The sequence below is a fragment of the Spea bombifrons genome, chromosome 4 (genome assembly GCF_027358695.1).
Source record: "Spea bombifrons isolate aSpeBom1 chromosome 4, aSpeBom1.2.pri, whole genome shotgun sequence".
Taxonomy (NCBI): domain Eukaryota; kingdom Metazoa; phylum Chordata; class Amphibia; order Anura; family Pelobatidae; genus Spea; species Spea bombifrons.
This window is the reverse complement of record NC_071090.1, coordinates 9,560,053-9,584,582: the sequence shown is the minus strand read 5'-3', so window position 1 is coordinate 9,584,582 and position 24,530 is coordinate 9,560,053. Positions and strand designations below refer to the sequence as shown.

Genomic DNA, 24,530 nt, shown 5'->3' with positions numbered 1-24,530 from the left:
TGCTTTTATTTTGGGATCAGGTTTGTTTTTTCCACCTACCACTGAGCAATCCAGGCATCTGGCATGAGCTGCCTTGCAGTAGTATTAGTAATAATAATAATAATTAATAAAATAATTCACTTTATCAGTATTAATGGTAACCATGGTTGGATCAGTGTTTGTTATCTTTTCACACATATTCGGAAGATCAACACATGTCTCTAATGCAAATCTTCTAACTAAAGTACTGACACTGACTGCAGTCTCCAGAACCAGTTACACCTCCTCTTAAAACGTTCATACAGCGCGCATTTTCTCATTTGGCCACTAGGTGTCGCAACGCAATTCCGGTTGTCCTGACAAGCCGTTAATGCAACTAAACGGGGCGCTGAATCAGCTGCGTAGACGGTTTTACGATGCCTTAGAATGCTTTAATATAGTATCTACTCGACTCTCGTTGTATCCGATTTTCGTTTCTCCGCACAGTCTTAAATGAGTGCAGCATTTGGGCCGTACACACATACGCCTCTGTGGGTTTGTGAAATCCTACCTCCCATCCCCCACTTTACTTATAACTGAATGGGAAGGATCGTGGCTTTAGAAGTGTAATGTGAGCCCGCTAACCCACTGAACATGGCTGGAAGACATCGCCTGGTGTTTTTAAAGAAAACATTTCCCTTGATCGCATCACTGATGCATGCTAATGTCAGAGAGCCTCTGCTGTGCAAGACCTCCAAAGAAGGAGTAGATCTCTACCCGGGAGCTTCATCGGCTGCTCATCTCATCTGGTATGTAGGAATTTAGATTGTACTGAATATGCCAAACGTGCTTTTTCGTGGTTATCGTAGCTAGAGGGGTACATCGGGGGAGACGATCAGCTTGTCAGAGGATCATCTTGAAGGGTAGGTAACAGGGTAAACTCTTCTAATTGAGATTGGAGGGGGCGCTGTATAGAAAACTATGGGGTGCAACTTGTCTTAGCCACTCCACTAATCTACAGATTGTGTAGCTGAGCCTTTATTAAAGTGATTAAAATAATAAACCTATCTTCTATTTTACTCTTCCAAGTAGGTATAGATCCTTTTTATTTTAGTGTGTGTATGTGTATATGTGTGTGTATGTAGATATAGATATGGGTATACTGCACAAGCTAACACTAGTAATATACCTTATACTGTATGTATGTTTATTATTTTGCACAAAATGTAGCTCTTTCTTCACTGATCTAAACATCCAGGATAACAAGATCACTTTGTATCAGATTTGTATCTAAGATAATTTTGTAATGTCTTCTTGTAGCTCTTATAAGGGCATTTTCTATGTGTAAACTGGCATTTAAAAACTCTTAGAAAAATGTGAGGTGTAAAAGTACTAAATAAGATTGTTAGGATAGGGCACATGACTTTGAGAGTACTGCTGCTGTAGATAAGAGACTATCTGTACTGTCACAGTTTGGAGGCAAGCTTGAAAAATTAACCCCTAAAGCTGAAAGAATGCACAAGAGCCTAAATGACATCATCTGATAATAAGGCAAAGTTTGAAAAGTAGTCCTATAACCATAGCAACTCATGGCATGTACCTGCTGCACCATTTAAGTGGTTGCTATAGTGATAAGACCACTTTTGAAACTTTACAACAGTTGCATTTTAGTGAATACCGTCAATGTTATGTTGGTAAGCAAAACAGCACTTATGGAGGTTCTAGTATGGATGTAGTCGGGATCATCTGAAGGTGCCAATGTATATGTTAACCTTGACATTGGCATCAAAAGTTATGGGAATGCTATGCCAGGTAATCATGTCTTATGTGGATGTTTCAAAATATCATGGGACATTTATGTGCTTTGTAATTAAATGCTTGTTTGTTTTGATGTATTTGGAAATTGAGTTTTTCCCAAATACGCTTTCAAACTATTGCCTTGAGTTGCCTCTCATTAATGCTCATTTTGGCTATTCAGTACAGCCAATTATTTATTCCATTTCTCATTTACAATCACAGTTATATTTTAGTTTGAATTGTTTGGTAATAATTTGAATAATATTATTCTACAGAGATTCTTGGGAGTTGTGGTCCAATAACAACTACCCTCCCCGAATTAGCTGTTTAGAGTTGGGTGGCAGATTACACATTGAGATTTCATCTCCACCTCGTCACTCAAAGGGTTTATGGGGTCACAAGGCATTAACAGATAAAATGCAGCCTTATAATATAAAACAAATAAAAATGTTTCTTTGGTTTGCTGTTTTTGTCACATGTTCTCACGTTGTGAAAATGATATATAATTTCCCAGGGGTGCTTAGGGAGCTTCCTGATCCTGGAAGAGACAGGCAGGATGATGATGAGGAAGGAGGGAGGAAAGGAGGAGGGATTGTGGTATCGCTGCTTTAGTTAATGCCTTCTCAGCTATGTGACCCTTCCAGAGACATGGGAATAGATAGAGGATTAAGAAGACATGCCCCCAAAGTGGTCCTTGGTATTGGCTGGGGATGAGGCTGTGTTGCTAGGATACTAGTGCATTCAAAGCATCTTCATCGTAACCAGGTATCCAGGTAAGAAGCATGCATGAGGGCATAAGGATTGTATTCACAGTAAACCTGAGCCGATAAATAAGGTGGGATGTGCAGATTATAAAGAGCACCGGGGAAATAATAAACTGATACCTGCAATAAAAGCCATTTATGCTTCCGTGATAAACTGCAGTGTGCCCCTGGAATAGTTTCAGTGACCGGAATAAATGAATTCATCAGGGTGTGTGCAGGATATTGCAGATCTGCAGTCAAGGTCATGCATTGCTTATAACTGTACTTTCAAGGACAATCAAAGGGTTTGATGCCTCTGAAGGCTGCTTGTATTTCAGAAAGGAATATGTTAACACTGCAGTATTTTTTTTTGCTGCAGCATTCATTCATTGTATGGTGCAGCATGCTGTGCTATTCTCACTAGGCAGAGTGACCTCTGTTGCCAGATTGCTTATATTATACATTGCGGAAATTATTTCTAGGTTCCAGCGGGACAAACCCCCCCCCCCTGCAGAATGTAAATGGTGCGGGGACACATCCAGAAATTAGAGGAGATTCTACAATGGAATAGTAGAAAAGTTATTTGTTTTGCTATATTAAAAACTATTACTGTGATTACTAACCAAAGAAATGTCATTATAGACTATACATTAACCAGATTTCAATTGCCAGTTAGCGTTAATTACATTCCAATGATATGGTCGGCTTTCTTTTTACATATGGATTTTTATGCAAGATATTGATTTTTTTTTTGTAGGAATAATGTTTGCTATGTATTGTGCGGATATTTCAAATGTGTGCCTATTCATAAAATCCATAAAGCAACAGAAGTAATAAAATTGCTTAGCTTGGTAACCGATCGCGATAAATAATTCCATCCATTATAATGCTTGAATGCATAAGACGGATGCACAGATTGAGGAGCAGACTGCTGTGTAAAGAAATGGTCCCCGTGTGGCACTCGCAAGGTTGCAGGAGAAAAGAAGAAGGGAAGTTAATCAGATTTAAAGGACTGATTCATGATATTCCAGAAAAGGCTTTTTGTTTATTTTATTTTCTTATTTATTTTATCTGTTATAGGCCCAAATATCCAGAAGTGATACTTTGTTCTTCCTCAGTGGAACCCTGGTATCTGGAAATATTAGACAAAGACAATCCTGTTAGTTGAAAGTTGAATAAAATGCATATCTTTGTAATCAGGGAATCGTTACACTGACTGCATTCATTCACATGTTGTTGTGCACGGCCATGTGTAATATGAACATGCTTTATGTTAGGAATACATTATTTTAGAGCAGGGATTAATGCCTCTGCAGTAGCACAAGGCAATAACATCTAGCACGCCGTGTCATTGGGAATACAACAGTTGTGTTCTATTGGATTATAATGTATATACATTATGAAGGAATAATTATTTTTAGGATATAATGTAATGAAGATGGTTGGTAAGGATTCAGGGTCTGGAGCCACTCCAGGACCTTAATGTGCTTCTTCTTGAGCGTGTTTCTGGATTTTTTTGTTGTTGTTCTGTCTCTCACTGTACAAATAAACCTACCGTTAACATTATAGACTAATAATGTCAGTGGGCAAATGTACAAAATCAGCAGGGGATCAAATACATTTTTCCTTCACTATATATATGAAGCTTGTGCTGGAAAGTTTTGTTAATTACACTTAAGTGTTCTTTAAATTAAAAAGCAGCATAAAAAAAACCCCCTATGAGTTGTGTTAACGCTGCACACATGCCATCTGGTAGTGTCTTCAAGCTCAATGACCTGTATTGAAATGCTACTGCAGAAGCAAGGCCATTAAGTGCGATCAGCATATGTTTCTTGCAAGTGTGGATCATGGGAAGGGAACCACAAATAATTAACGTGCAACTGGAAACAGCAGGATTTTATAAATTGTTAGTTTTATTTTTGAAACACCATGCGCAACTGTAAACAATGTTATCATTGATATATAAATGTTTCTATAAAAATGTCCCTTTTTGCATACTAACCAAATGTATATGATTTGATGTAACATAGTTAAGGAGTAACTTTAAGTAATTTCTTATTTAATATTTTATAATCTATATTTTTGTTTATGTTCAGAGTATAACGTGACCACTTACACATATCTTCCAAGTGTCCTTCTCTAAGAAGGTTCCCAAATCCCTCTGTCTTTCTTTCCTCCTCTGGTGCCCCTCTTTTCTAGGAGCTCAGAATTTTTGAGTTTTGGTGTTTCAGCCACACCAATTGCTAAGAGGTGTATAAATCAAGCATATAGGCAGCCATCTCCATATAGATGAACATTAGCAATAGACCAAGGGCTTCCAAAAATGTTTATTAAAAGTGGAGACAGAAACAGTTGCATGGTAATGACTCCAATAACAAAACCTTTGTGTGTTTAATGTCTTCTCTGGTGCTTAATCATAAGCTCAAAACATATCTTACATGGTCCACTAAAAGTGCCATTATTATGTAGTGGAATGGCTTAGACTAACTACAACTCAAAGCCATAGACCATGCACACTCACGTAGCAGGGCTGCTGAGTGCTGATGCACATAGCACATAAAACTTGCTCATTCTCTCTAGCTTTACTCACTACAAAGTTCCAAACTGCCTCTGGAAGCAACATAAGCACAAGCTCTGTGCCTCAGGAGCTTCATGAAATGGGTTTCCATGGCTGAGCAGCTGCACTCAAGCCACTGTGCACAATGCCAAGCGTCGGCTAGAGTGGTGTAAAGCACACCACCACTGGAGCAGCAGAATCGTGTTCTCTGGAGTGATGAATCACACTAGGGCGACTCTCCCAGTACTAATGCCTCCATCAGTTGAAAAGGTCAAGGATGGGAATTCTGACTCCCTGCCTTTAGGCCCCATGATTTCCAGCTGTGCTTGCATACATAACAAGCCAAATCATTTCCTTTCTAAAACAATTTTCCAATAAACCCTGCCAAGAAAATCATTGAGAATTTCATGTATATGTCCTATTACAGATGTTTTAGAACTACAGCTGAGAATTTGATGTATATGTTCCATGCAGTTTTCGTGTACTAGTTGGCTTGTAGAAAGAAATCTATATTAATAAATCCATCACTTTTTTTATATATATTTAACATATTTGCAATTTGTAGACAAAACAGACATTAAGTATGTAGTACTCATTTTCCAATGTTTGACTACTATACCCGGAGCCTTCCCTTGCGGGACGTGCCCAGGACTGCCCCCTGACGTCGGTGGGAGGTCCCCCCTGACGTCGGTGGGAGGTCCCCCCTGACGTCGGTGGGAGGTCCCCCCTGACGTTGGTGGGAGGTCCCCCCTGACGTCGGTGGGAGGTCCCCCCTGACGTCGGTGGGAGGTCCCCCCTGACGTCGGTGGGAAACACCCCCATTTAAATGGAAAATGGGTGGAGGATTCGGGTCTTGACCCGGAGAAGCGGTGGAGTGGCAAAGTAATAGAGAATGAGGAAACTATCCCATAAATCTTGTTGTTACTAAGTAGCTCTGCATATATATATATATACTCCTACCAAATCATAAATATGGTGACAAATACTAGTTTCCCTAGTTTAAAATGGTGCCTGGTGCTTGCCTGTTAGCAAAATAACAATAATCAAATGGTAATAAAGCCAGCACTCTTCAATAGTACTTAGTACTTTTATTGCAAGACACTAAAATATCGACGTTTCAGTCCAACTTGTGGGCTTTTCGTCAGGACAAGCCTTCACCAGTGACCATAATGTAGCATAAAAAAATGGGTAGGAGTTTGAATTTCAGTTTCCGGATTAAATTTGCTGACACGTGCCACAGCTGGGCCAGACTCCAAGGTCAGTCTGTGACAAGGTTGTGGATGTAAAAAGGGTTAACACCAGCCATCCTTTCTGTCTTTAGTCCCTTTACCCCACAGCCCCAAAAACACTTGCTACCACAAGTTAGGTTTAATGTCTTCAGCGTGAGTAAGGGGGCTTTGGCTTCCCATAGTATTATACTCCTACTAATACAAAAGCACAATTTAGCAAAAACGGTATATTAAAGCTGGCTCAAGTAAACTATAGAAAAACAGTAAAGTGTCATCCTTGAACGAAGAGGAAAATTTCAATTTAAACATGATTACATTTTACATTTCACATAGTAAAAGAAAGTGGGTTTTTACAAAAAAAAGGTTAAAAAATAAATGCCGTACAAAACAAAATAAGAGTAAAAAAATTCAAATAATACTCAAGAAATGTAAAGTTCTCCCAGGGATTAATGTCTTCCGTATAAGAAAGGTGATAGATGGCTAGATAGTCCTTCATCTGTGTCTCTATTGGTGCTGGCACCTTTTTGAGGAAGCCTGCTCCCTGTCCCCCTGTTGCAAAAAATAATACTGGCTTTGCATTGGAGAGCAGCGAGAGAGAGTGTGGGCTGGGGTTTTTCATTAACCCTTTCACGACCAAGTTCCCTTTAACATCACGTTGAGAGCTGGCGGGCAGGGGGTGGTTCCTCGTGTTGTTTTAGCGAGGTCCGTGACAAATACATTTAAACAGGGCATAGATTTCTGATTCTTAGAGATGATAAAGTCCTAAAAAGGGAAATGTATTTCTTCACCTTGGATAAGAGCCAGAATTCGGATCTTACCCTTTTATGCGAAATGTTAAGCTAAAAAAAAAAACAACATAATGACTCAAAAGTTTTTCAAACTGTTTTTGTCCAATGGGGACAGAATATTAACTCAGAAAGTCAAAAATATATCAAATGGGTAGGAGGTAAGGCATGGACGTCAGCATAGTCCTTTTCTACATTGAATTTTCTACATTTTCTACACCCATTTATCTGCTGAGTTTGGGGTGTGATGAAACCTTAATCTAAATGAAAGATATTTCATTGTTTTTATAATTTATGACATATTTACTGCAGGTCATCACAGTTAGTGCATTACAGTTTTGACTTACAGAAACAAAAGATGAGAAGGGCCCTGCTCAAACGAGGTTACAATTTATTAATAAAGTGAATTTCGACTCTATGTGCATATGTATTAAACCATCAGTACCTTGAATAATAAAGGTGTGCAGTAATACACAACCCATAGATTTGAGTAACATTTTAAAATAAATGTGTAGCTCACAACAACCTGTACTATATACTACAGAGCATTTAGAAGTGATAAAAAAAATCAGTTCCCTTTTCAAATTACAGATTCATACGATGAATGATATCACCATGGAGGATGAGGAAGAAAAAAATGCACCGCAACAGAGTCCGTATATGCTTTTTCTTCTGGTTCTGGTTTTCTTCATCACCGGCCTTCTTGGGATCCTGATCTGTCATGTCCTAAAGAAGAAGGGTTATCGGTGCCGTACATCACCAGAAGAACCGGACCCTGAGACCAAAGAAGCTCTAAAGGAAGACCAAGATAGTGAGTAATAGAATAGTGTGCATAGACTGGATGACATATGAGCAGAAGAGGTGCATCTTAACACACATAGAAAGTCTGGTTCCAAATAACACATGCTACAGGTAGGACTTCTCCCCCAATCAGGGCCGGCCCAAGACATAATGCCGCCTGGGGCGAAGTTTAAAATGCTGCCCCCCCTCCCTTCCTCTCCCTCCCACCCTATTATCTACCCTATCTATCCTGCGGCAAATCTCCTTGCTCTGCCACGGTGCACTCTGCTTTACTGCTGAGTGCCGGAAATGACATCATATTCCGGCGCTCAGCATTACAAGCCGGCACCGAGACTGAGCTAGAGGGCTCGCAGAGGAGAGAGAAGGGCGGGTACTGACAACTTGATAAGCGAAAACCACTCAGCGCCCCTCCCTCTCCTCCCCTTAAAAAAAATAAACTAAAAAGGGAGCTTGGGGCAATTGCCCCATTCTGCTCCATGGTAGGGCCGACCCTGCCCCCAATCATTATAGAACACTTAGATTCTGTCCTTAAGACCAACTACGAATATTCACAGAGCACCTATTTTGAAGCAGAACAAAAGGCAACTAGGCAGTACCACCTGTGCCCATAATCTTCTTAGGCCTTTTCTCTTCATCTGTCTCATTGTTCCAATTCCTCTACTGGCTTCCCAGATCATCCAGAATAAAATTGAAACTCTTGACTTTTATATTCTTTTATTTCAGATGGTAACATACTTAAACAACACAAAATATATAAACTACTATAATAATATAAAATGATTAGATTTATGTTTAAAATGGGTCCGGTATGTATTCTGTATATTTATTGGTCTCTATTGCAGGTACAGATGGAATCTCTAATGAAGATACAGTAGAACGTATAGTGAAGTGCATTATACAAAACGAAGGTTGGTGCCTTTTCTACCAAATCGCTAGCTCTTGTTTTAAAGATATGTTTGACATTTTATTACCCTTTAATACATTTTAGCAAATGCGGAAGCACTTAAGCAGATGTTGGGGGACACTGAAGGAGATGTGCCAATAGGTCCTGGGTGAGTATCTTGTCATATTAAGGCATATTTGTCAATTTCATGTTAGTAGTAGTAGTAGTAGTAGTATGATAAGTGGATTAGTGTGTTTTTATTTCTGTAAAGCTTGAATTTTAGGTTCCCTAAATATTTATAGGTAAAAAAATGTTGTCGATTAGACTATTGAATCACGTTTTGGAAAATAAAGAAATGCTTTAAATGGCATGTTTAGAAACAGTAAAATATATCCATGCCAGAAGTTAGCTATAGACCAGAATGTTTTTCATATAATTATAACTAAAATGCGATATTCTGCAGCCAAGAAAAGCTTCCCACACTTAAATTATGCCAACCAAGATTGGAAAATAATCTTCACATGATGTCATAATATTTGCTTATTAACTATAAATTTAGAAATTGTAAATAATACAACAAATGCACTATGTGTTATCCACAACACTTAAAAACAGGAAATGATGGGAAATTTGCACTGTTTATTGGAAGTAGTAGCATATTTTATTTATCAAAAACTAAATAGTCCTAGTAAGTCTATCAGTGTGGTACATTTTGGGCCAACTTGTTGATGGATTTTCTATGTTAATGGAAGTTTGCTTTCCATTAAAGAAACTATTATCAAGGTGAACTTTATGACAAAAGTTTCTTATCAGACAATAAGCATCTTCAACAGTGAATTTTCAGGATGCTGCTGGTTAGCACAGGTAGAACAATTACTACTTCTCTCTTTAAGAGCTGGGCTGATTAATCAGCCACTTGTATAAGTAAAAACTACACCCTACAGTAATATAATATATACAATAATATAATATACAATAATATATCAGTATTTAGGATGCCCTGTCCATAGCCGGCTCTTTGGCTAGCACAGGTGAATGTGCCAAAATGGCATGATGTGAGAAAATGCTAAGAACCTACTGTAATGGCAGTTCCTGAGTGTGTTTTTATATAAAATTCTATTATAAGATTCATAATTAAGTCACCCAATCCAGACATCCGTACGGCCAGTTTGTGACCCATTAGAGCAGAGGTAACATTTTACATTACACTTTATCTCCTGTCATTCACAGACACATGGCATTGCTGTTTCGTGACCAGGGCCGGCCCAAGACATCATTATCTACCCTTCCTCTACCTCCCTCCCTCCCTAGTATCTACCCACCCCCCTTTGGTACGTCACTTACCTTGCAGCAGTCCTGCGGCGAGTCTCCCTGCTCTGCCACGGTGCACGCTGCTTTACTGCTGAGCGCCGCAAATGACATCATCTTCCAGCGCTCAGCATTACAAGCCGGCACCGGGACCGAGCTAGAGGGCTCGAAGAGGAGAGAGAGAGCGGCGCCGAGCGGGTACTAACAACTTGGTAAGTGAAAACCGATCGGCGCTCCTCTCTCTCTTCCGCTTTAAAAAAAAAAAAAGGCACTTGGGAAGTGCCGCCTGGAGCTCGTGACTCATAGAGACATCACTATTTACTTATTACTCTACTAGATACTGCACTACTAGATATTCTAGTACATTCGTAAAGGTATAAACATTTACAATATTCCAATTTTTCCCATTTATATAAGTTTGTGTCCGCATCGCGACAGCCAGGATGCTGGTCCTCCTCATCATCATACGGTACACCTTGGATCAACACAAGCACCATGCATTCACTGTACCCGTAAGAAAAGAAGTCTTTTGCATCGTATGGGGAGATCAAAAGAGGGCAGGGGAAAATCACACCCAGGAGAGGTTACAGTCTTCTCTGTTGGAAGGTATTGCTTGTTTCTTTTGAAAATCTGGGAATGAAATGTAAGCAGATAGTAATGTTTAAACACAAAGTTTACAAAGTTGGTACACTTGGATGAAACTACCTATCGTGTTTTTATCTTTCTTATATATTTTATGTCTAAAAACCACAATAAATCATTTTTTCTATTAAAATAAAATAAATGAATATGCTTTTAATGACCAATGTTTTTCAAGGTATCTTTAATTAAAAAAAAAATCTTATCTTCCTATATGTTAAGTGTTATTGCTTGTTTTCATCTGTAGCTTGCACTTATTTGATGTGAGTTTTTGATAGATGCACAAAGTGTTGGTTGCAAATTGAGACAGTTTTACGTTACCGAGAGCATGGTAGATAAGGGAAACGGCCTTCTAGCAGAAGCAGAAAAGACTATGCACTAAGGGAATTTAAACATGCGTGAGATATGCATATGGCTGTCCTGAATCAAAGATGAGACCAAGGACTGATTAAGGAAAAACGGACAGACTAGATGGGCCAAGTGATTATTAAATGCTGTCAAATTCTGTTCCTATGTTTTTATGGTTTGGTTTATTTATTGGATATAGTTGCTTACATAAACTTTGCTCCTTCTCGCTAATGTTCCCTGAATACTAAAGTGTGATGTATAGTGAGAAAACCTGATAATCTGTAGCTGGGTCCCAGCTATGGACAAAGCAAGGACTCAGTGAACACCCAGCAAACAGTGGCGTCGGCAGGGGGGGCCAGAGGGGGCCATGGCCCCCCCAACATCATGCTGTGCCCCCCGGTGTGCCCCCCCAATTGAAACGCCGGCTTTTTTTTAATAGACCCGGAGGAGAGAGAGAGGCGCCGAGCGGTCGCTGAGGAATAAGTTCTCAGCAACCGTTCGGCGCCTCTCACTCTTCTCCGCGACCGCAAGGCCTCTACCTTGGTCGCAGTGCCGGCATTTCAAGCCGGGCGCCGGTATATGTCGTCATATCCGGCGCCCGGCAGTGAAGCCGCCCACACTGCAGAACCAGGGATACAGAGACCTCGCGATCTCACCGCTGGACAAGCCCAAGGTAAGTGAACTTCAAAGGGGGGGTAGAAAGTTAGAGGGGGGGGTAGAAAGTTAGCGGAGGGGGGTAGAAAGTTAGCGGGGGGGTAGAAAGTCAGAAGACGTAGATAGGAAGTGAGAAGGGGCAGATAGGTATAGATTGGGAGGGAGAGGGGATAGATAGGATAGATTGGGAGGGAGAGGGGGTAGATGGGATAGATATGATAGATAGGGAGGGAGATGGGGGTAGATGGGGTAGATTGGGAGGGAGAGGGGGTAGATGGGGTAGATTGGGAGGGAGAGGGGGTAGATGGGATAGATAGGGAGGGAGAGGGGGTAGATGGGATAGATATGATAGATAGGGAGGGAGATGGGGGTAGATGGGGTAGATTGGGAGGGAGAGGGGGTAGATGGGATAGATTGGGAGGGAGAGGGGGTAGATGGGATAGATTGGGAGGGAGAGGGGGTAGATGGGATAGATTGGGAGGGAGAGGGGGGTACATAGGATAGATTGGGAGGGAGAGTAGGTATATAGGGAGGCAGAGGTGGTAGAGGGGGAGGGGGTAGATGGGATAGATTGGGAGGGAGAGGGGGTAGATAGGATAGATTGGGAGGGAGAGGGGGTAGATAGGATAGATTGGGAGGGAGAGGGGGTAGATAGGATAGATTAGGAGGGAGAGGTGTTAATGGGACAAACTTGGCGTACGTTCAGCTGTTTGGGGACAAAGTTGACACAATATGTAATTTGGGTGCTGGTCGGGTTTTATGTGGGCAGTGTGGACACCAGGGTTGGCTTTGGGGTGTGTGACCAGTGATCTATGCCTGTAATTTAGGATGTTTTATCTATACCTTTAATGCAGAGTTTATATGTAATTTCCAATTGATTTATATCTGCAAAGCTGGGTTTTGTGTCATTCTGTTCATCTGTATCTGCTATATTTCCATACATTATTTATGTTTACCTGCAAATATAGGATTTGTATGTCTTATTCAGTTGATCAATACCTGGAGTGCTGTTTCCATGTGTTGTTTATTTGATCTATACCTTCAGTGCTGAGTGTACATGTGATTTCCAGTTGATCTATACCTGCAATGCTGGGTTTCTGTGTTCTGTTGGTTTATAACTGCAATGCTATGTTTCCATACATTATTTATGTATACCTGCAAATACAAGTTGGTTTTTTTTTATATCTCATTTAGTTGCATGTGCTGTTTCCATGTGTTGTTTATTTGATCTATACCTGAACTACAGGGTGTAAGTAAAAGAGTGGTATGGTTTAGTGAATGAGGGAATAAAGGGACTCTGGGGATGATTACAGGGGAGAGGACCTCTCAATGTCACGGTGCAGGACTGACTCTCACGGTCTTTCCCTGATCTGCAGTCAGTGTGGCAAATATATTTTTTTTGGTGTGGTAGCGGAGGGAGTGATTGCATGCAAGGAAGCGTTGAGCGGGGCCCAAGGAAATGCTTGGGTAGGGTACAATTTTTTCACTATAAAATATATTGGCAGTAGGGGCAAATATTTATATATGTTTTGGCAGCAGGGGCTAATATTTATATATTAAATATATTGGCTGCAGGGGCTAATATTAATATATATAGGAAGCAGGGACCAATACTATATATATCGGCAGCAGGGTCTAATATTAATATATATCGGCAGCAGGGTCCAATATTAATATCTACCAGCAGCAGGGGCTAATATTAATATATATCGGCAGCAGGGGCTAATATATATTGGCAGCAGGAGCTAATATTAACATATATTGGCAGCAGGGTCTAGTATTTATATTCATATTGGCAGCAGGGTCTAGTATTTATATATATATCGGCAGCAGGGGTTAATATTAATATATATTGGCTGCAGGGGCTAATTATATATATTGGCTGCAGGCACTAATAATATATATTGGCAGTAGGGGCTAATATTAATATATACTGGTAGCAGGGTCAAATATTTATATATATCAGCAGCAGGGTATCATTTTTATGTATATCAGCAGCAGGGTATAATATGAGTATATATCCGCAGCAGGGGCTAATATCAACATATATCTCCAGCAGGGGTTAATATTAATAAATATCAGAAGCAGGGTGTAATATTTCTATATATCGGCAGCAGGGTCTAATATTTATATATATTGTCACCAGGGGCTAACTTCAAAGAGATAAGTGCATATTATGTAGTTAAAAATGCACGTCTAACGTGTGTGTGTGTATATATATATATATATATATATATAGTGTATATGTACCGTTTTATAATTGGCCCCCCTACTTTGGTCCCAGGCCCCCCATGTGCCCCCCCTAAATATGAAAGCTGGAGACGCCACTGCCAGCAAATACTATTTAAACATAGTATTGTTTACTGAGGCATTAAATATTGGGGAATTCCATCATACTATATGGCCATATATTGCTTATCCCACCACTAAGTCAAAGTACCCCAACTTTGGCGAGTCCTATCTAATCTATATTGCTCACCAAGGAGTTGAATCAGTGGGACTGCACTGCTGTTTCACCCACTGAGACTCTCCTGCAATTCACTGCCCTCTCTGACACCATTAATTTTCATTGACGGACAGTCATGTCTCCCAGCTACAATTCCTGCCAAATTAGCCCTAAAAGGAGCTAAATTTTCTGGCTGTCCTGCTGGAGATCGACAATGAGCACAAAATTTAGTGTTATCGATATATTTTATACTATATACTAATATACTTTCAAGACATCAGAGTTTTTGGAAGATGTTTAATGAAATTATTTTTTTTAAGCATGTTGTAACTTCCTGGAAAAGTTGTAGCAGCCCAAGAATTTGCATGTTTACATTTCTTGTAACTGACAATTTATGATTACTAGTGTTTTACTATGTCATTGGTGTTGCCATTTTAGATTTAGAGTTACCCATATTGGGAAGAAACACAGTATTCAAGGATCACAAGATGACACAATTGTAAGCAGTGAACCTATTTCACTAGACAAGGATCCCGAGGACCAAACAGAGAAAAAAAACCAAAACGGCATTACAACGCAAGATTTTCAGGAGCATGGGGCACCACATTTGTCACAAAATGGACCAGGAATGGTGGGCTCAACAAAGTTTGAGTTTGAAAGGGATGGCAAGATTAAGGATGCGGACAACAACGGGCTAAAAAAATTTGAAAACAGAATTCAGAAAATCTCTGTGAAGACTAAGGCGTCCAAACAAAGACGGAGCAGTGCTCCAGAGCATACAGCGGCACGAAAGGAAAGTGGAGATTTAATAGAAATGAAGACAGTCAGATGTCCAGAAAAAAAACCTACAGCAACAGACAAATAGGTAAAACAGGTAATCGCTCACTAATTTGCCAAACTTCGACTACAATTATGTTTGTCTTGGTACATGAATGAGACTTTTCAGTAGTCCACCTTTCTTTGTTAGGAAAAGAATGGGACAGGGTCAGATTTGGGATAATCTGGGAGGGAGAAAAGAACTTTGATCCATGGTAATGTCCATAATGGGCTGTCGGATTCTCGCCTCCAACTGTGAGGATCCAACAGCTCATTATGGACGCTGCTGGTGATGTGCTGACTGAAAGAGGGAACAGACAGCAGAAAGTCATCTCCAATAAGACAAGTAACAGATTTTTTTACTCAAAAAGTGTACTGCTAGGAGCTTTTAGGCAAAATTAGAGACTTTAAAATAAACCTCTCTAAAAATCTTACTCAAAGAAAAGGGACTATCTCTCGCTAAAGAACCAAACAATGTCATAGAGTAAGAAACAAGAAAAGTTTAATCGTAACTTTTTGTTATACAAAATATAAAAAAATATTTGCCCTTTCTAAGTAGTTGTATGCCAAGAAAAGAACTATACCCGCAAATAGTTGAAATCCACTTCAATTCTGCCCTGCCCGACCCTAGCTATATTTAAAATCTAGATGTCCACATTATACAGCGCCTGGATTGGAAGAACATAAATAAATAATTGAAAAAAGAAATGAACTGAATGATCTCTAATGCCTAATAGTTCTAACAAGTAAATCTATCATTGTTAAGAAACCCTCCCCTGTGTATCTAGCCTATGTTTCAATAAGACATACCGTATATTTAGTCCCACAGCTGTTCCCAATTCTGATGAATGACATATAGGGCATCGGGAGGTGTACATTAAAGGGAATGTAATTATCATTGCTTGTAGTTACTAGGGCTTACATCCCTACCAAGTACTAAGCTACATTATATTGCCACAAATCAAAAGGGGGAGTTCAGCTATTCTCTAATATTGGAAAACAATTGTGTCATTTGTGTAATCTGATTTGATTTCCCGCTAGAACTCACTCTTACCATTTAACGTAAGGCACTTTTGAATCTATAGATTAGAAGGCAGAATAGACCTACTTGTATGCAGGGGCATAACTAGAAATCACAGGCCCCAGGCTTCACCAAGCAACATCTGCCAACTTTGCCCTCAAGCATTTTTTCAGTGCCATCCTAATTCCCAAGCAGCTTATCTGTGCTATCTTTGTCCCCAAACAGTTTGCCTGTGCAATCATTGCCCCTCCAACATACACTCTGGCACACACATGTTAACACGCACTATTACTCATACTCACAAACACACACGTGAACACTCATTCTAACACACTCCCTCTCACACCACTCATGCTAATACACACTTTATCTCACACTACTTACACATATGTGCTCACATACACACATTCATGCTCACACACGCTTATACATAGACATGCATACTCACACACACTTATGCATAGTCATCCATACACCTCAACATAGTCATTCATACACTTATACATAGGCATGAATCAAGATTGTAAGCTTGCAAGCAGGGCTCTCCCCACCTAATGTATCAATTTGTCTTAGTCTGTCGATTCTCGTCTTGTCATACCCCTTGAATATATGTATTGTATTAAGCGCTGTGTAGATTGTTGACGCTATATAAATAAAAGATAATAATAATAATAATGAATCCTCACCTACTCTTATAGAAATGCATGCCCATATACACTTATACATAGACATCCATGCTCACATACATACACCCTCCCTCCTGTCCGCCCATACCTCCTTACCTCTCCTGCTCCTTACCTCTCTATACTGCACAAGCAGGTTCACCACTGTGTCACATGACGTAACGTGGATCCAATGTGTTCCTGTCTCCTCGTGCCGGCTCAAAATTGTTCAGAAGGGGCCCTTGCAACCTGTTTCAATTGCAAGGCTGCATCAAAATCAATGCTGGCCTCCATGATATATTTTTTTATAAGCATCTCTGGTTCATTTTGTGGCTTTTCACGCGTGTAAAATACCCGGAAATTCTGTTATTGCTGTTTCTGAATTTCCAAATGTGTTCCATAAAATTCCTTAACACAAGTTAGGTTGTAAATTATTGATATGGAGTTTTGTTTGTCATTTTGATTTGTCTAGTGAATAATTCATTGCAATACAGCATTCCTTTATAACTAATTATACTAATTATCAGAACATGGTGATATATTGGCAACGCGTGTAAATATGTGCTGTTGGTGTTTAGTAGAGAGAACACTGTCCTAAATGTTAGGCTTCCAGGCATCCATGGTTTTTTTTTTAATTATAAAACAAAAAGAGATCTTCCAGTTATTTTAAATGTTTACGATAATATTACAGAGGGCTACAAATACCTGCTTTAGTTTATCTATTGTGTGAATCTACTAGGGTGGTCAATTCATGCCTTGAAATTGTACAGCAAATACTTAGACTGCCTGTAAGCGAGAAATATAGTAGACTATTTTAGCTGACTTTTTTTGGAACAGAGCCCATGCTCTGAACCTGATCTGGAAATGCTAATGGACTTTAATGGTTGTGTGGGCAAAGACGCAAGCAAGAACAAGAGGACGTGTTCTCATATATTCACCCAGCCTGACCTTTAAATGTGCGTGTATCTGTCTTTTGTCTACAAAGGACACACTTTTATTGCTCAACAGTTTGGTGTATTCATGTTAGTTGCTTAAGAAACAGCTTTAAGCCACAAGAAGTGGAATTACAAAAGTCAAACTACATTAACAAAATTATGAAAGGGTCGGCCAGCTGGTTTATATTAATATTATAGATTAAATTGCACCCAGTACTTTATGACAGTAATTAAGTCAGACAAGATACTTCCATGTTCCTTGTCTAGGCTCGTTCCTTCTTTCCCAGCGCCTTCACCAGGGTAAAAATGTTGATTGATATCGCAACACAAGGCACATATCGCCTTATTATTGCTTGCCCATCATAGAATAAAATGTGCCGATGTGCTCATAGTGGACATTTATGGGGGCTCTGGTGGACAATTTAATTATGTTCTATTGACCTTCACACACTTGCCACAGACACTGGTATCTTTGTACGGACACTTTGCCTATCCCTGAGCTGAACCCTCCTGATATGACACCAGAGGCCACAGAAAGTTCCCCTTTTACTTGATGTATCTATTTTTGCTTATGGTAAAATGTTCTTAATATAGAGTTATTTACATTTTTCTACAGTGCTATCAGGTTTTCCCGTGTAGGTCTGTCTCCTTTAAGTAGTGTTGTGTAATATTATTCACTTTATTAATTAAGCTGTGTTTCGTATGTTGGCACTTTATACATTGATTAATATATTATCTCTCTTGTTCATACAGAATTTCACTTGACACATGGAATGTAATAGGAACGGGCTTGGCCATTTACTGAAATGTCTTCAAAATGACGCAAGCAGGTTGGAACTCAATGCGGGCGTGTTGTATCTACGATAAATTTAGATAATGTGCTCTAATATATGTGGACTTTTTAAAATATCTCAACAAAAAGAATGCTGTAGTTCACAAATTGATAAAATCTAACAAATATATATAAATATTTTAAGTATCATGCATTGTGATTAAGACCATTTCAACAATACAGTTAACAAAATATCGGTTACTCTTATTAACTGTCAGGCCCCATCCAGGCTGCGAAGCTGCATATCTCTGTTTTTTCCTTTTTCGCTACAGTTCCCCTGCCTCGCTACAGTTCCCCTGCCTCGCTACAGTTCCCCTGCCTCGCTACAGTTCCCCTTTGCTGTAATCCATTCCTGGATTTCCTTAACTTCTGTCCTTAACTTCTGATTTCTTGAATTTCAGTCCTGCTCTTAGCTTCAGCTTCTGCTTTCTGAATAGGTTGTGCCCCACCCGTTTGTCTCAGTCTGCAGTCTATATGTGTTTTATATATATGTTTTATCTCTGTTCTGTGTTTAGATTTCATGTTTAGTTTCAGTTTTAGTGATTCAGTAGGCAGGGTTTAGTGCTAGGACCCACCGAATATTGGAGTACTTTGGCTGAGTATACTATGGCCATACGATGTGACTAAATCTCCAATTGTTATCTTATAGTCTTAGACTAGGCCTGTATTTATGTGTGTCAGTCTTTTATGTGCCTTTGCCCTCTTTTCTCTTAATCATCTGAGGATTTTGGTTCCTCTCTCCTCTCCCCATGTCCCAGTTTAAGATATCCTATCCTTGCTTAAAGGGGAAGCGTATGAGTATCTCGGCTCCTCACTCCATCCCCTGTGTCCCTTGCCTTGTTCCCTGTCCTTTGTTGTGTGCTGTACCATGTATGTCTTGTCTGGCTATGTTGTTCGCTCTGTCCCCTCCTTGCTCGCTCTGTTTCTCCTGTTACTCTGCTTAGCTTCCCTACTCCCAGCCTGCAGGATATCACCAAGTTTTGTTTTGAACTGGACAACATCCGCTGCTATGTCAGGGCCCTGGCATGTGGCCGCACAACCCTAGGTGCTCAACTCTTGGGGGAGTGTGGTTGCCCTGCACCAGGCCCTGTCTGACTCCGCTACTGCGCATTAACTCCTGAATTCCATCGATTGGGTGCTCTGGGTCATTACAGTCATCTGTATGGACCCAGTCCCTGACATTAACCAAATGAAATGTGAGCATTATTATTGTTTAAAGCTAAATGTCAATAATCAGCATATTGTGAAGCCATGTGGGGGTGAAGGAAAAAATGGTATTTGTCATGATGGTGGAGGCTATTCAAGGCATGTTCTTTTAACTCAAAATGTATTTAATCATTGTTCTACCTCCCTAGATAATGAAATGAATAATCATGCAGGTACTGGAAAAGGAAGTTAAAGTACATTTCCCCAACATGGGAGTACCCTACCTTCTCCGTTTACCACTTCCATGTCCCTGTCTTGTTGATGTGCAGCTCCACTTCTTCTCTTGTATCTTGTTCTTCTGTGTTCTTTCTTTGTCTGCTGCTCTTTGTGTCTTCTTCTTCCTTCACCTGCTTCTCCGTGGCCATGTCCTCCCGATGAACCGCTTCAAATTGGAGGAGCTTCCCTGCGCTCCCTCTCCTAGATTGATGGAGAGGTTGTCCCCATGGCTCCGCCATTTTATGGCAAATCTCAGTAAGTCTGCCTCCCCCCAGGACGCAAAATGCAGCACCTTTCGGGCACAGCCTCTTTCCTGATTGGAGGAACTGGGCTGAGCGTGTGCTCATAGGTCTCTACCCCTTTGTGGAGGTTCATTGGTACACAAAACAAAGCAAGAATTCAGCGCATGCCCAGCAAATATATTAAAAAAACAAATAAAAAAAAAACTAAAACCAGTATTCTAAGGCATACATATTGGCTGGAAGGCTTTTAAAACTGTGGACACAACATAGATATTGTAAACAGCCTTTATTGGTGAACTCCATATAATGAAACAAAAAATAAACGTAGTATATTACATTATATTCCACACAGCATTTAATTCTGAAATTTGAGGAAGTCCACAGGGACTAAAATAGATACGTTATCTGTTTGATTTAGCCAGGGGAACTCATGGAGATTATTTGTATAAATAATTTAGGAGCCGAGTTCCAAAAGGCGTCCAGTACATTATGTTTATTCTACAGCATGCTGAGGATCATTTCTACAAAAAAGCAGTGTTCTGGGGAGAGATTTTATATGCTTACTTCAGACATTTCAACTCTGTTGGGAGGCATGCACTGATCTGTACTTGGAAAGTCGTGGTGCTGTAGCATTTCTGCATCCTTGAGTCCCACCATGATAAAATATAATGCACTTTTCCAAGCCCCCATGTGACCGGTCCATACTCTGTAATGTATATATGGGTGTCACAGGCCAAGGTTTGACCCAGATCTTCCGGGCCATGGGTTGTTTTTTTTTTTCTGTGTCTTTTTGGTGCACAGTGTGGGATTTGATTTCATCACCTGCCCTTCCACATTTCATCATGCGGCATAACTGACCCAGTTTCAAAACAGATCTTTGATGTCCACGACCGACCCATTAAGAGCTAAGGTGACCAGTGCTTAAAAATATATAGAACAAGATACTGCTAGTGAATGTAGCTAGTTGACACATTTTTATACAGCACATAGTTTGTGTTTATTGTAATAAAATGTCAAATTCCCTTCAAAAGTTCACCTACATAAAATTTTGTTGGTTTAATTTCTTGATTAGGGAAAAGTGCAATGTTTTTGATCAGATTATATTTTTATATTTATTTTATTATTTTAGCATCCTGTTACTTTTTAAGCTGAACTTTAATCAGATTGCTTCTAATATCTGGGGAATAAAATTTGATCATAACACATTCTCTGTTATTTTCCACTGAGAATAGCTGGATATGGCTTTTTTGGGCTTAGTTTCAAACGCCATTAAAAGGAGTGCATATAAATACTCTTCAGCCTTAGCTTAGCTGAGCTATTGTTTGTTACAGTCTTGTATAGGACCAAGGGTCTAGCATATATGTACTCTCAACACCAAAGGCGTGATATAAATACATTGTAGCTTGTATTAACATAAATTAAAATAATCGAATAAACTTCTAATATACAAGTACTCAAAAGATCATTACACCAATTGGAGATGAGCAGGCGAAAATGATGGTCGGAGACCAGACATTCATTTGTGCCTTAGCACCTAACAAAGTCAAACGTTTGCTTGGGGAAAATGACTTTGGACGCAAGTCATTGGAGTAACTACTCTGCTATATTTGTGATACATCTAGTTAGCCTTGGCTTTATTTTGAGCCCTTCTCATCTACCGTATTTGCTCGATTATAAGATGAGGTTTTTTTCAGAGCAAATGCTCTGAAAAATACCCCTCGTCTTATAATCGAGGCCGTCTTCTAATCAGACCTCGATTAGGTTGCCAGGCTGCTTACCGGTGCTTTGGTCACGAGCAGCGTCTCTTCTTCTAGCAGCAGGAGAACAGGAAGCTAGTAGAGTGTCACATAACTCTGCCTCCCCCCTCTTTCCTCTGGGGGCGGGGCCAGAGAAGTTGCTCGCACAGCCGGGCCCCTGCAGAAGTCTTCGAGAGAGAGATCTGCAGTTCAGGTAAGGGGGTGGGGGAGGGTTTTTGAATGGAATGAATGAGTATTTAAATGTTTGTGAATGAGTGTGTGTGATAGCATGGATGTGTAAGGTGGGTGGTGGTGGTAGCATGGCATAGGGAGGCTGTACTCACACTCCTATCATCCCCAGGTTCCAGCATGTACTGGCTGCCTTGACTTGATAGGAGTGTGATTGTTGTTAGCAGTTATATATATATACACCTCCAGAAATGCCTTTTAACCCCCTATATGCCTCTCTGTCCCATGGTATGCCTTTTAACCCCCTATATGCCACTCAGGCATATAGAGGGTCAAAAGGCACATCATGGGGTAGAGTGGCAAATAGGGGGTATAAGGCATTTCTGGGGGCAGATGTGCATAACTGGGGGGGGCAGGTTGGCAAATAAAAGGAAATAAAAAAAAATATATATTTCTCAATCATAGCTTTTATTAAATAAGAAAAAATAGTTTACATGCATTAATATTTACTAGTAAAACTTTTTTTCCTATAGGGTAGTCTTATATTCAGGCTTTTTGTTTTTTTCCTAAATTAATATTTAGATTTTGGGGGGTCGTCTTATAATCAGGGTCGTCTTATAATCGAGCAAATACGGTATTTGTCAGTAACCACAGTATTGGGTGAGCCAGTGTAGAAATCCTACTGCTTGTTGGGTGATCACTAGATTTTGTATTCCATTACAGTTTTTTGCTTCATTAATGTTTTGGTATTAACATAATATGTATTTCACCTAATTTTGTTTCCATACAGTTTTTAGTAATTTCTCAGTGTATTAATTTATTTTAATTTAATACTAGTCATATTTTATTTCTGTTGCTTTAGAGGTAAGATCAACTTTGTATAAAAGGAAGTCATTTGGAGCAATTGGGGGGTGCGTGTAATTATATGTTTGTGAAAAAAGCAGTTGCCAAAAGGTTGTTGCTATTGGAACGGAAAAAATTTGTGCCTGTTTATGTGATTACACCTACAGAGAAATGAATACGATGACAGATATTCTAACATGTGTTTGCTTAGCATAATAGAGAGGGCAATTATTGCTTTGTAGGACAGCATCCTTTTCTTCTGAATTCAAATGTCGTATCACAAGAACACAATAGAGTCACAATATACCTCGCTAGCATATACATAGATCATAATGTAAAGTTTGTTAGCACACCTTAGTGCTGATAATATCTGTTTTACCTAGTATTAAAAATTAGTCAGTGGGATGATTGTGTATAGATCAAAACTATATGGTAACATTTGGTATTCACCAAGAAAGGGGCATGTAATACAAACCACTATAAGTGTCCAACCTGCGGCCCTCCAGCTGCTGCAGGACTACATCTCCCATACTCCTCAGCCTGCCCCTTAGCTGAAAGAGCATTATGGGAGATGTAGTCCTGCAGCAGGTGGAGGGCCGCAGGTTGGACACCCCTGTCTTAGTATATATACTACAAAAATGATGAAACAAATAATGTAGAATTTCTTCCAATAGATGTGCTAATGGAAATGATATATATACAGTATATGTGTAAATATGGTGTTTTTAAGCAATATATTGCTATGTATGTGGTCATATACATTTTGTATTTATCATAACCAAATTATCCCAGCACTTGCGTAGCATAAGCCCGTTTGTATATGGGTGCAATGCATGGACATACAAGATTGTTTATAAAGGCAATTAAAATTCAGATGTTTACATTTATGTGGTACTTGTTTATATTTTGTGTCAAACGTCATACTTAGAGTATTCATGTTACCTTTCAAAAAAATGCCTTTTAAAGTTTGGTAGATTAATAATTAATACATGAATGATTTTTTTTATATTATATATCTTTGATATCATTAAGACGGTTCACACAAATATACGTTATGGTGGGGGAATAATATGTGATAGTAAACCCTTCCTCTCAGTATAAAAAACAAAAACATAAAGCCAATAATAAAAAAAAAAAAATAAAGCCTGAAGACTTGCTGTTCCCATAGAAATCTTGTATATGCAATCAAAGTGAACCATGATCATCTTTTTTGCCTCTATATCCACTTTATACGTGGATCTTTATAGGGTAAATGTCTGTTGTACTAGACAGCCTTTAAACCAAGCCCAAGAAGTGCAGTAGCTCGATCACCACTCATGGACAGCTGTTTCTTCCTCAATGGGACTCATCAGCATGAGGTTGTATACTAGCTTATTGCTTAGGTTATGGTGGTGGGGGGAAAAGGTAACGGCTTCTCTCGGTCTTCTAAGATCAAGTGAAAGAGGCAAAGTCTGGGATACTACTCTGGGATAGCATGTAGCCCTCAAGGTTTGCTTAGAGGCCCCCCCTCCGGTAATTTGGTCTAGCGTGTGTGTGTTAACTGATAGGGAGTGTGAGGCTGGCACACCACCTTTTATGCTGAGTTTTTGTTTTTATGCGCGCTTTTATGCTCGATGTGCAGATTACGTTTTTATCACAACAGCCTAAAGGGCTGTGGCTTTTAAATTAAGTACTTTTGTATACG

General features: G+C 39.6%; 1 protein-coding gene and 1 long non-coding RNA gene across 4 annotated transcripts; both read left to right on the top strand.

Annotated features, from left to right (window-relative positions):
- Window positions 1-523: 523 nt before the first annotated feature.
- Window positions 524-18,506, top strand: RELL2 (RELT like 2). 3 transcript variants are annotated; one of them, XM_053463482.1, is made up of 7 exons: window positions 524-767; window positions 7,661-7,880; window positions 8,713-8,778; window positions 8,859-8,922; window positions 10,479-10,667; window positions 14,587-15,022; window positions 18,336-18,506. In XM_053463482.1, exons 2-6 carry the CDS (start codon window positions 7,670-7,672, stop codon window positions 15,011-15,013), a joined length of 957 nt encoding a protein of 318 aa, XP_053319457.1. In that variant the 5' UTR covers window positions 524-767; window positions 7,661-7,669; the 3' UTR covers window positions 15,014-15,022; window positions 18,336-18,506. The 3 variants fall into 3 exon arrangements, with proteins under 3 accessions (XP_053319457.1, XP_053319458.1, XP_053319456.1); XM_053463483.1 differs by lacking the exon at window positions 524-767 and adding an exon at window positions 2,382-2,528 and having other exon boundaries at window positions 14,587-15,013; XM_053463481.1 differs by lacking the exon at window positions 524-767 and adding an exon at window positions 2,382-2,528.
- A 4,604-nt stretch (window positions 18,507-23,110) lies between these two features.
- LOC128491215 (uncharacterized) lies at window positions 23,111-23,733 on the top strand. Its single transcript, XR_008354021.1, has 2 exons — window positions 23,111-23,310; window positions 23,449-23,733. It is a non-coding gene; the product is annotated as an uncharacterized LOC128491215 (long non-coding RNA).
- Window positions 23,734-24,530: the final 797 nt, after the last annotated feature.

What these genes read in the sequence shown, in the direction of transcription:
- RELL2 (XM_053463482.1), top strand. Translation starts at nt 7,670, where the DNA reads ATGAATGATATCACCATGGAGGATGAGGAAGAAAAAAATGCACCGCAA. An exon ending in TCTAAAGGAAGACCAAGATA is followed by an intron (nt 7,881 to 8,712) that starts GTGAGTAATAGA and finishes TCTCTATTGCAG; the next exon opens with GTACAGATGGAATCTCTAAT. An exon ending in GATGTGCCAATAGGTCCTGG is followed by an intron (nt 8,923 to 10,478) that starts GTGAGTATCTTG and finishes CATTTATATAAG; the next exon opens with TTTGTGTCCGCATCGCGACA.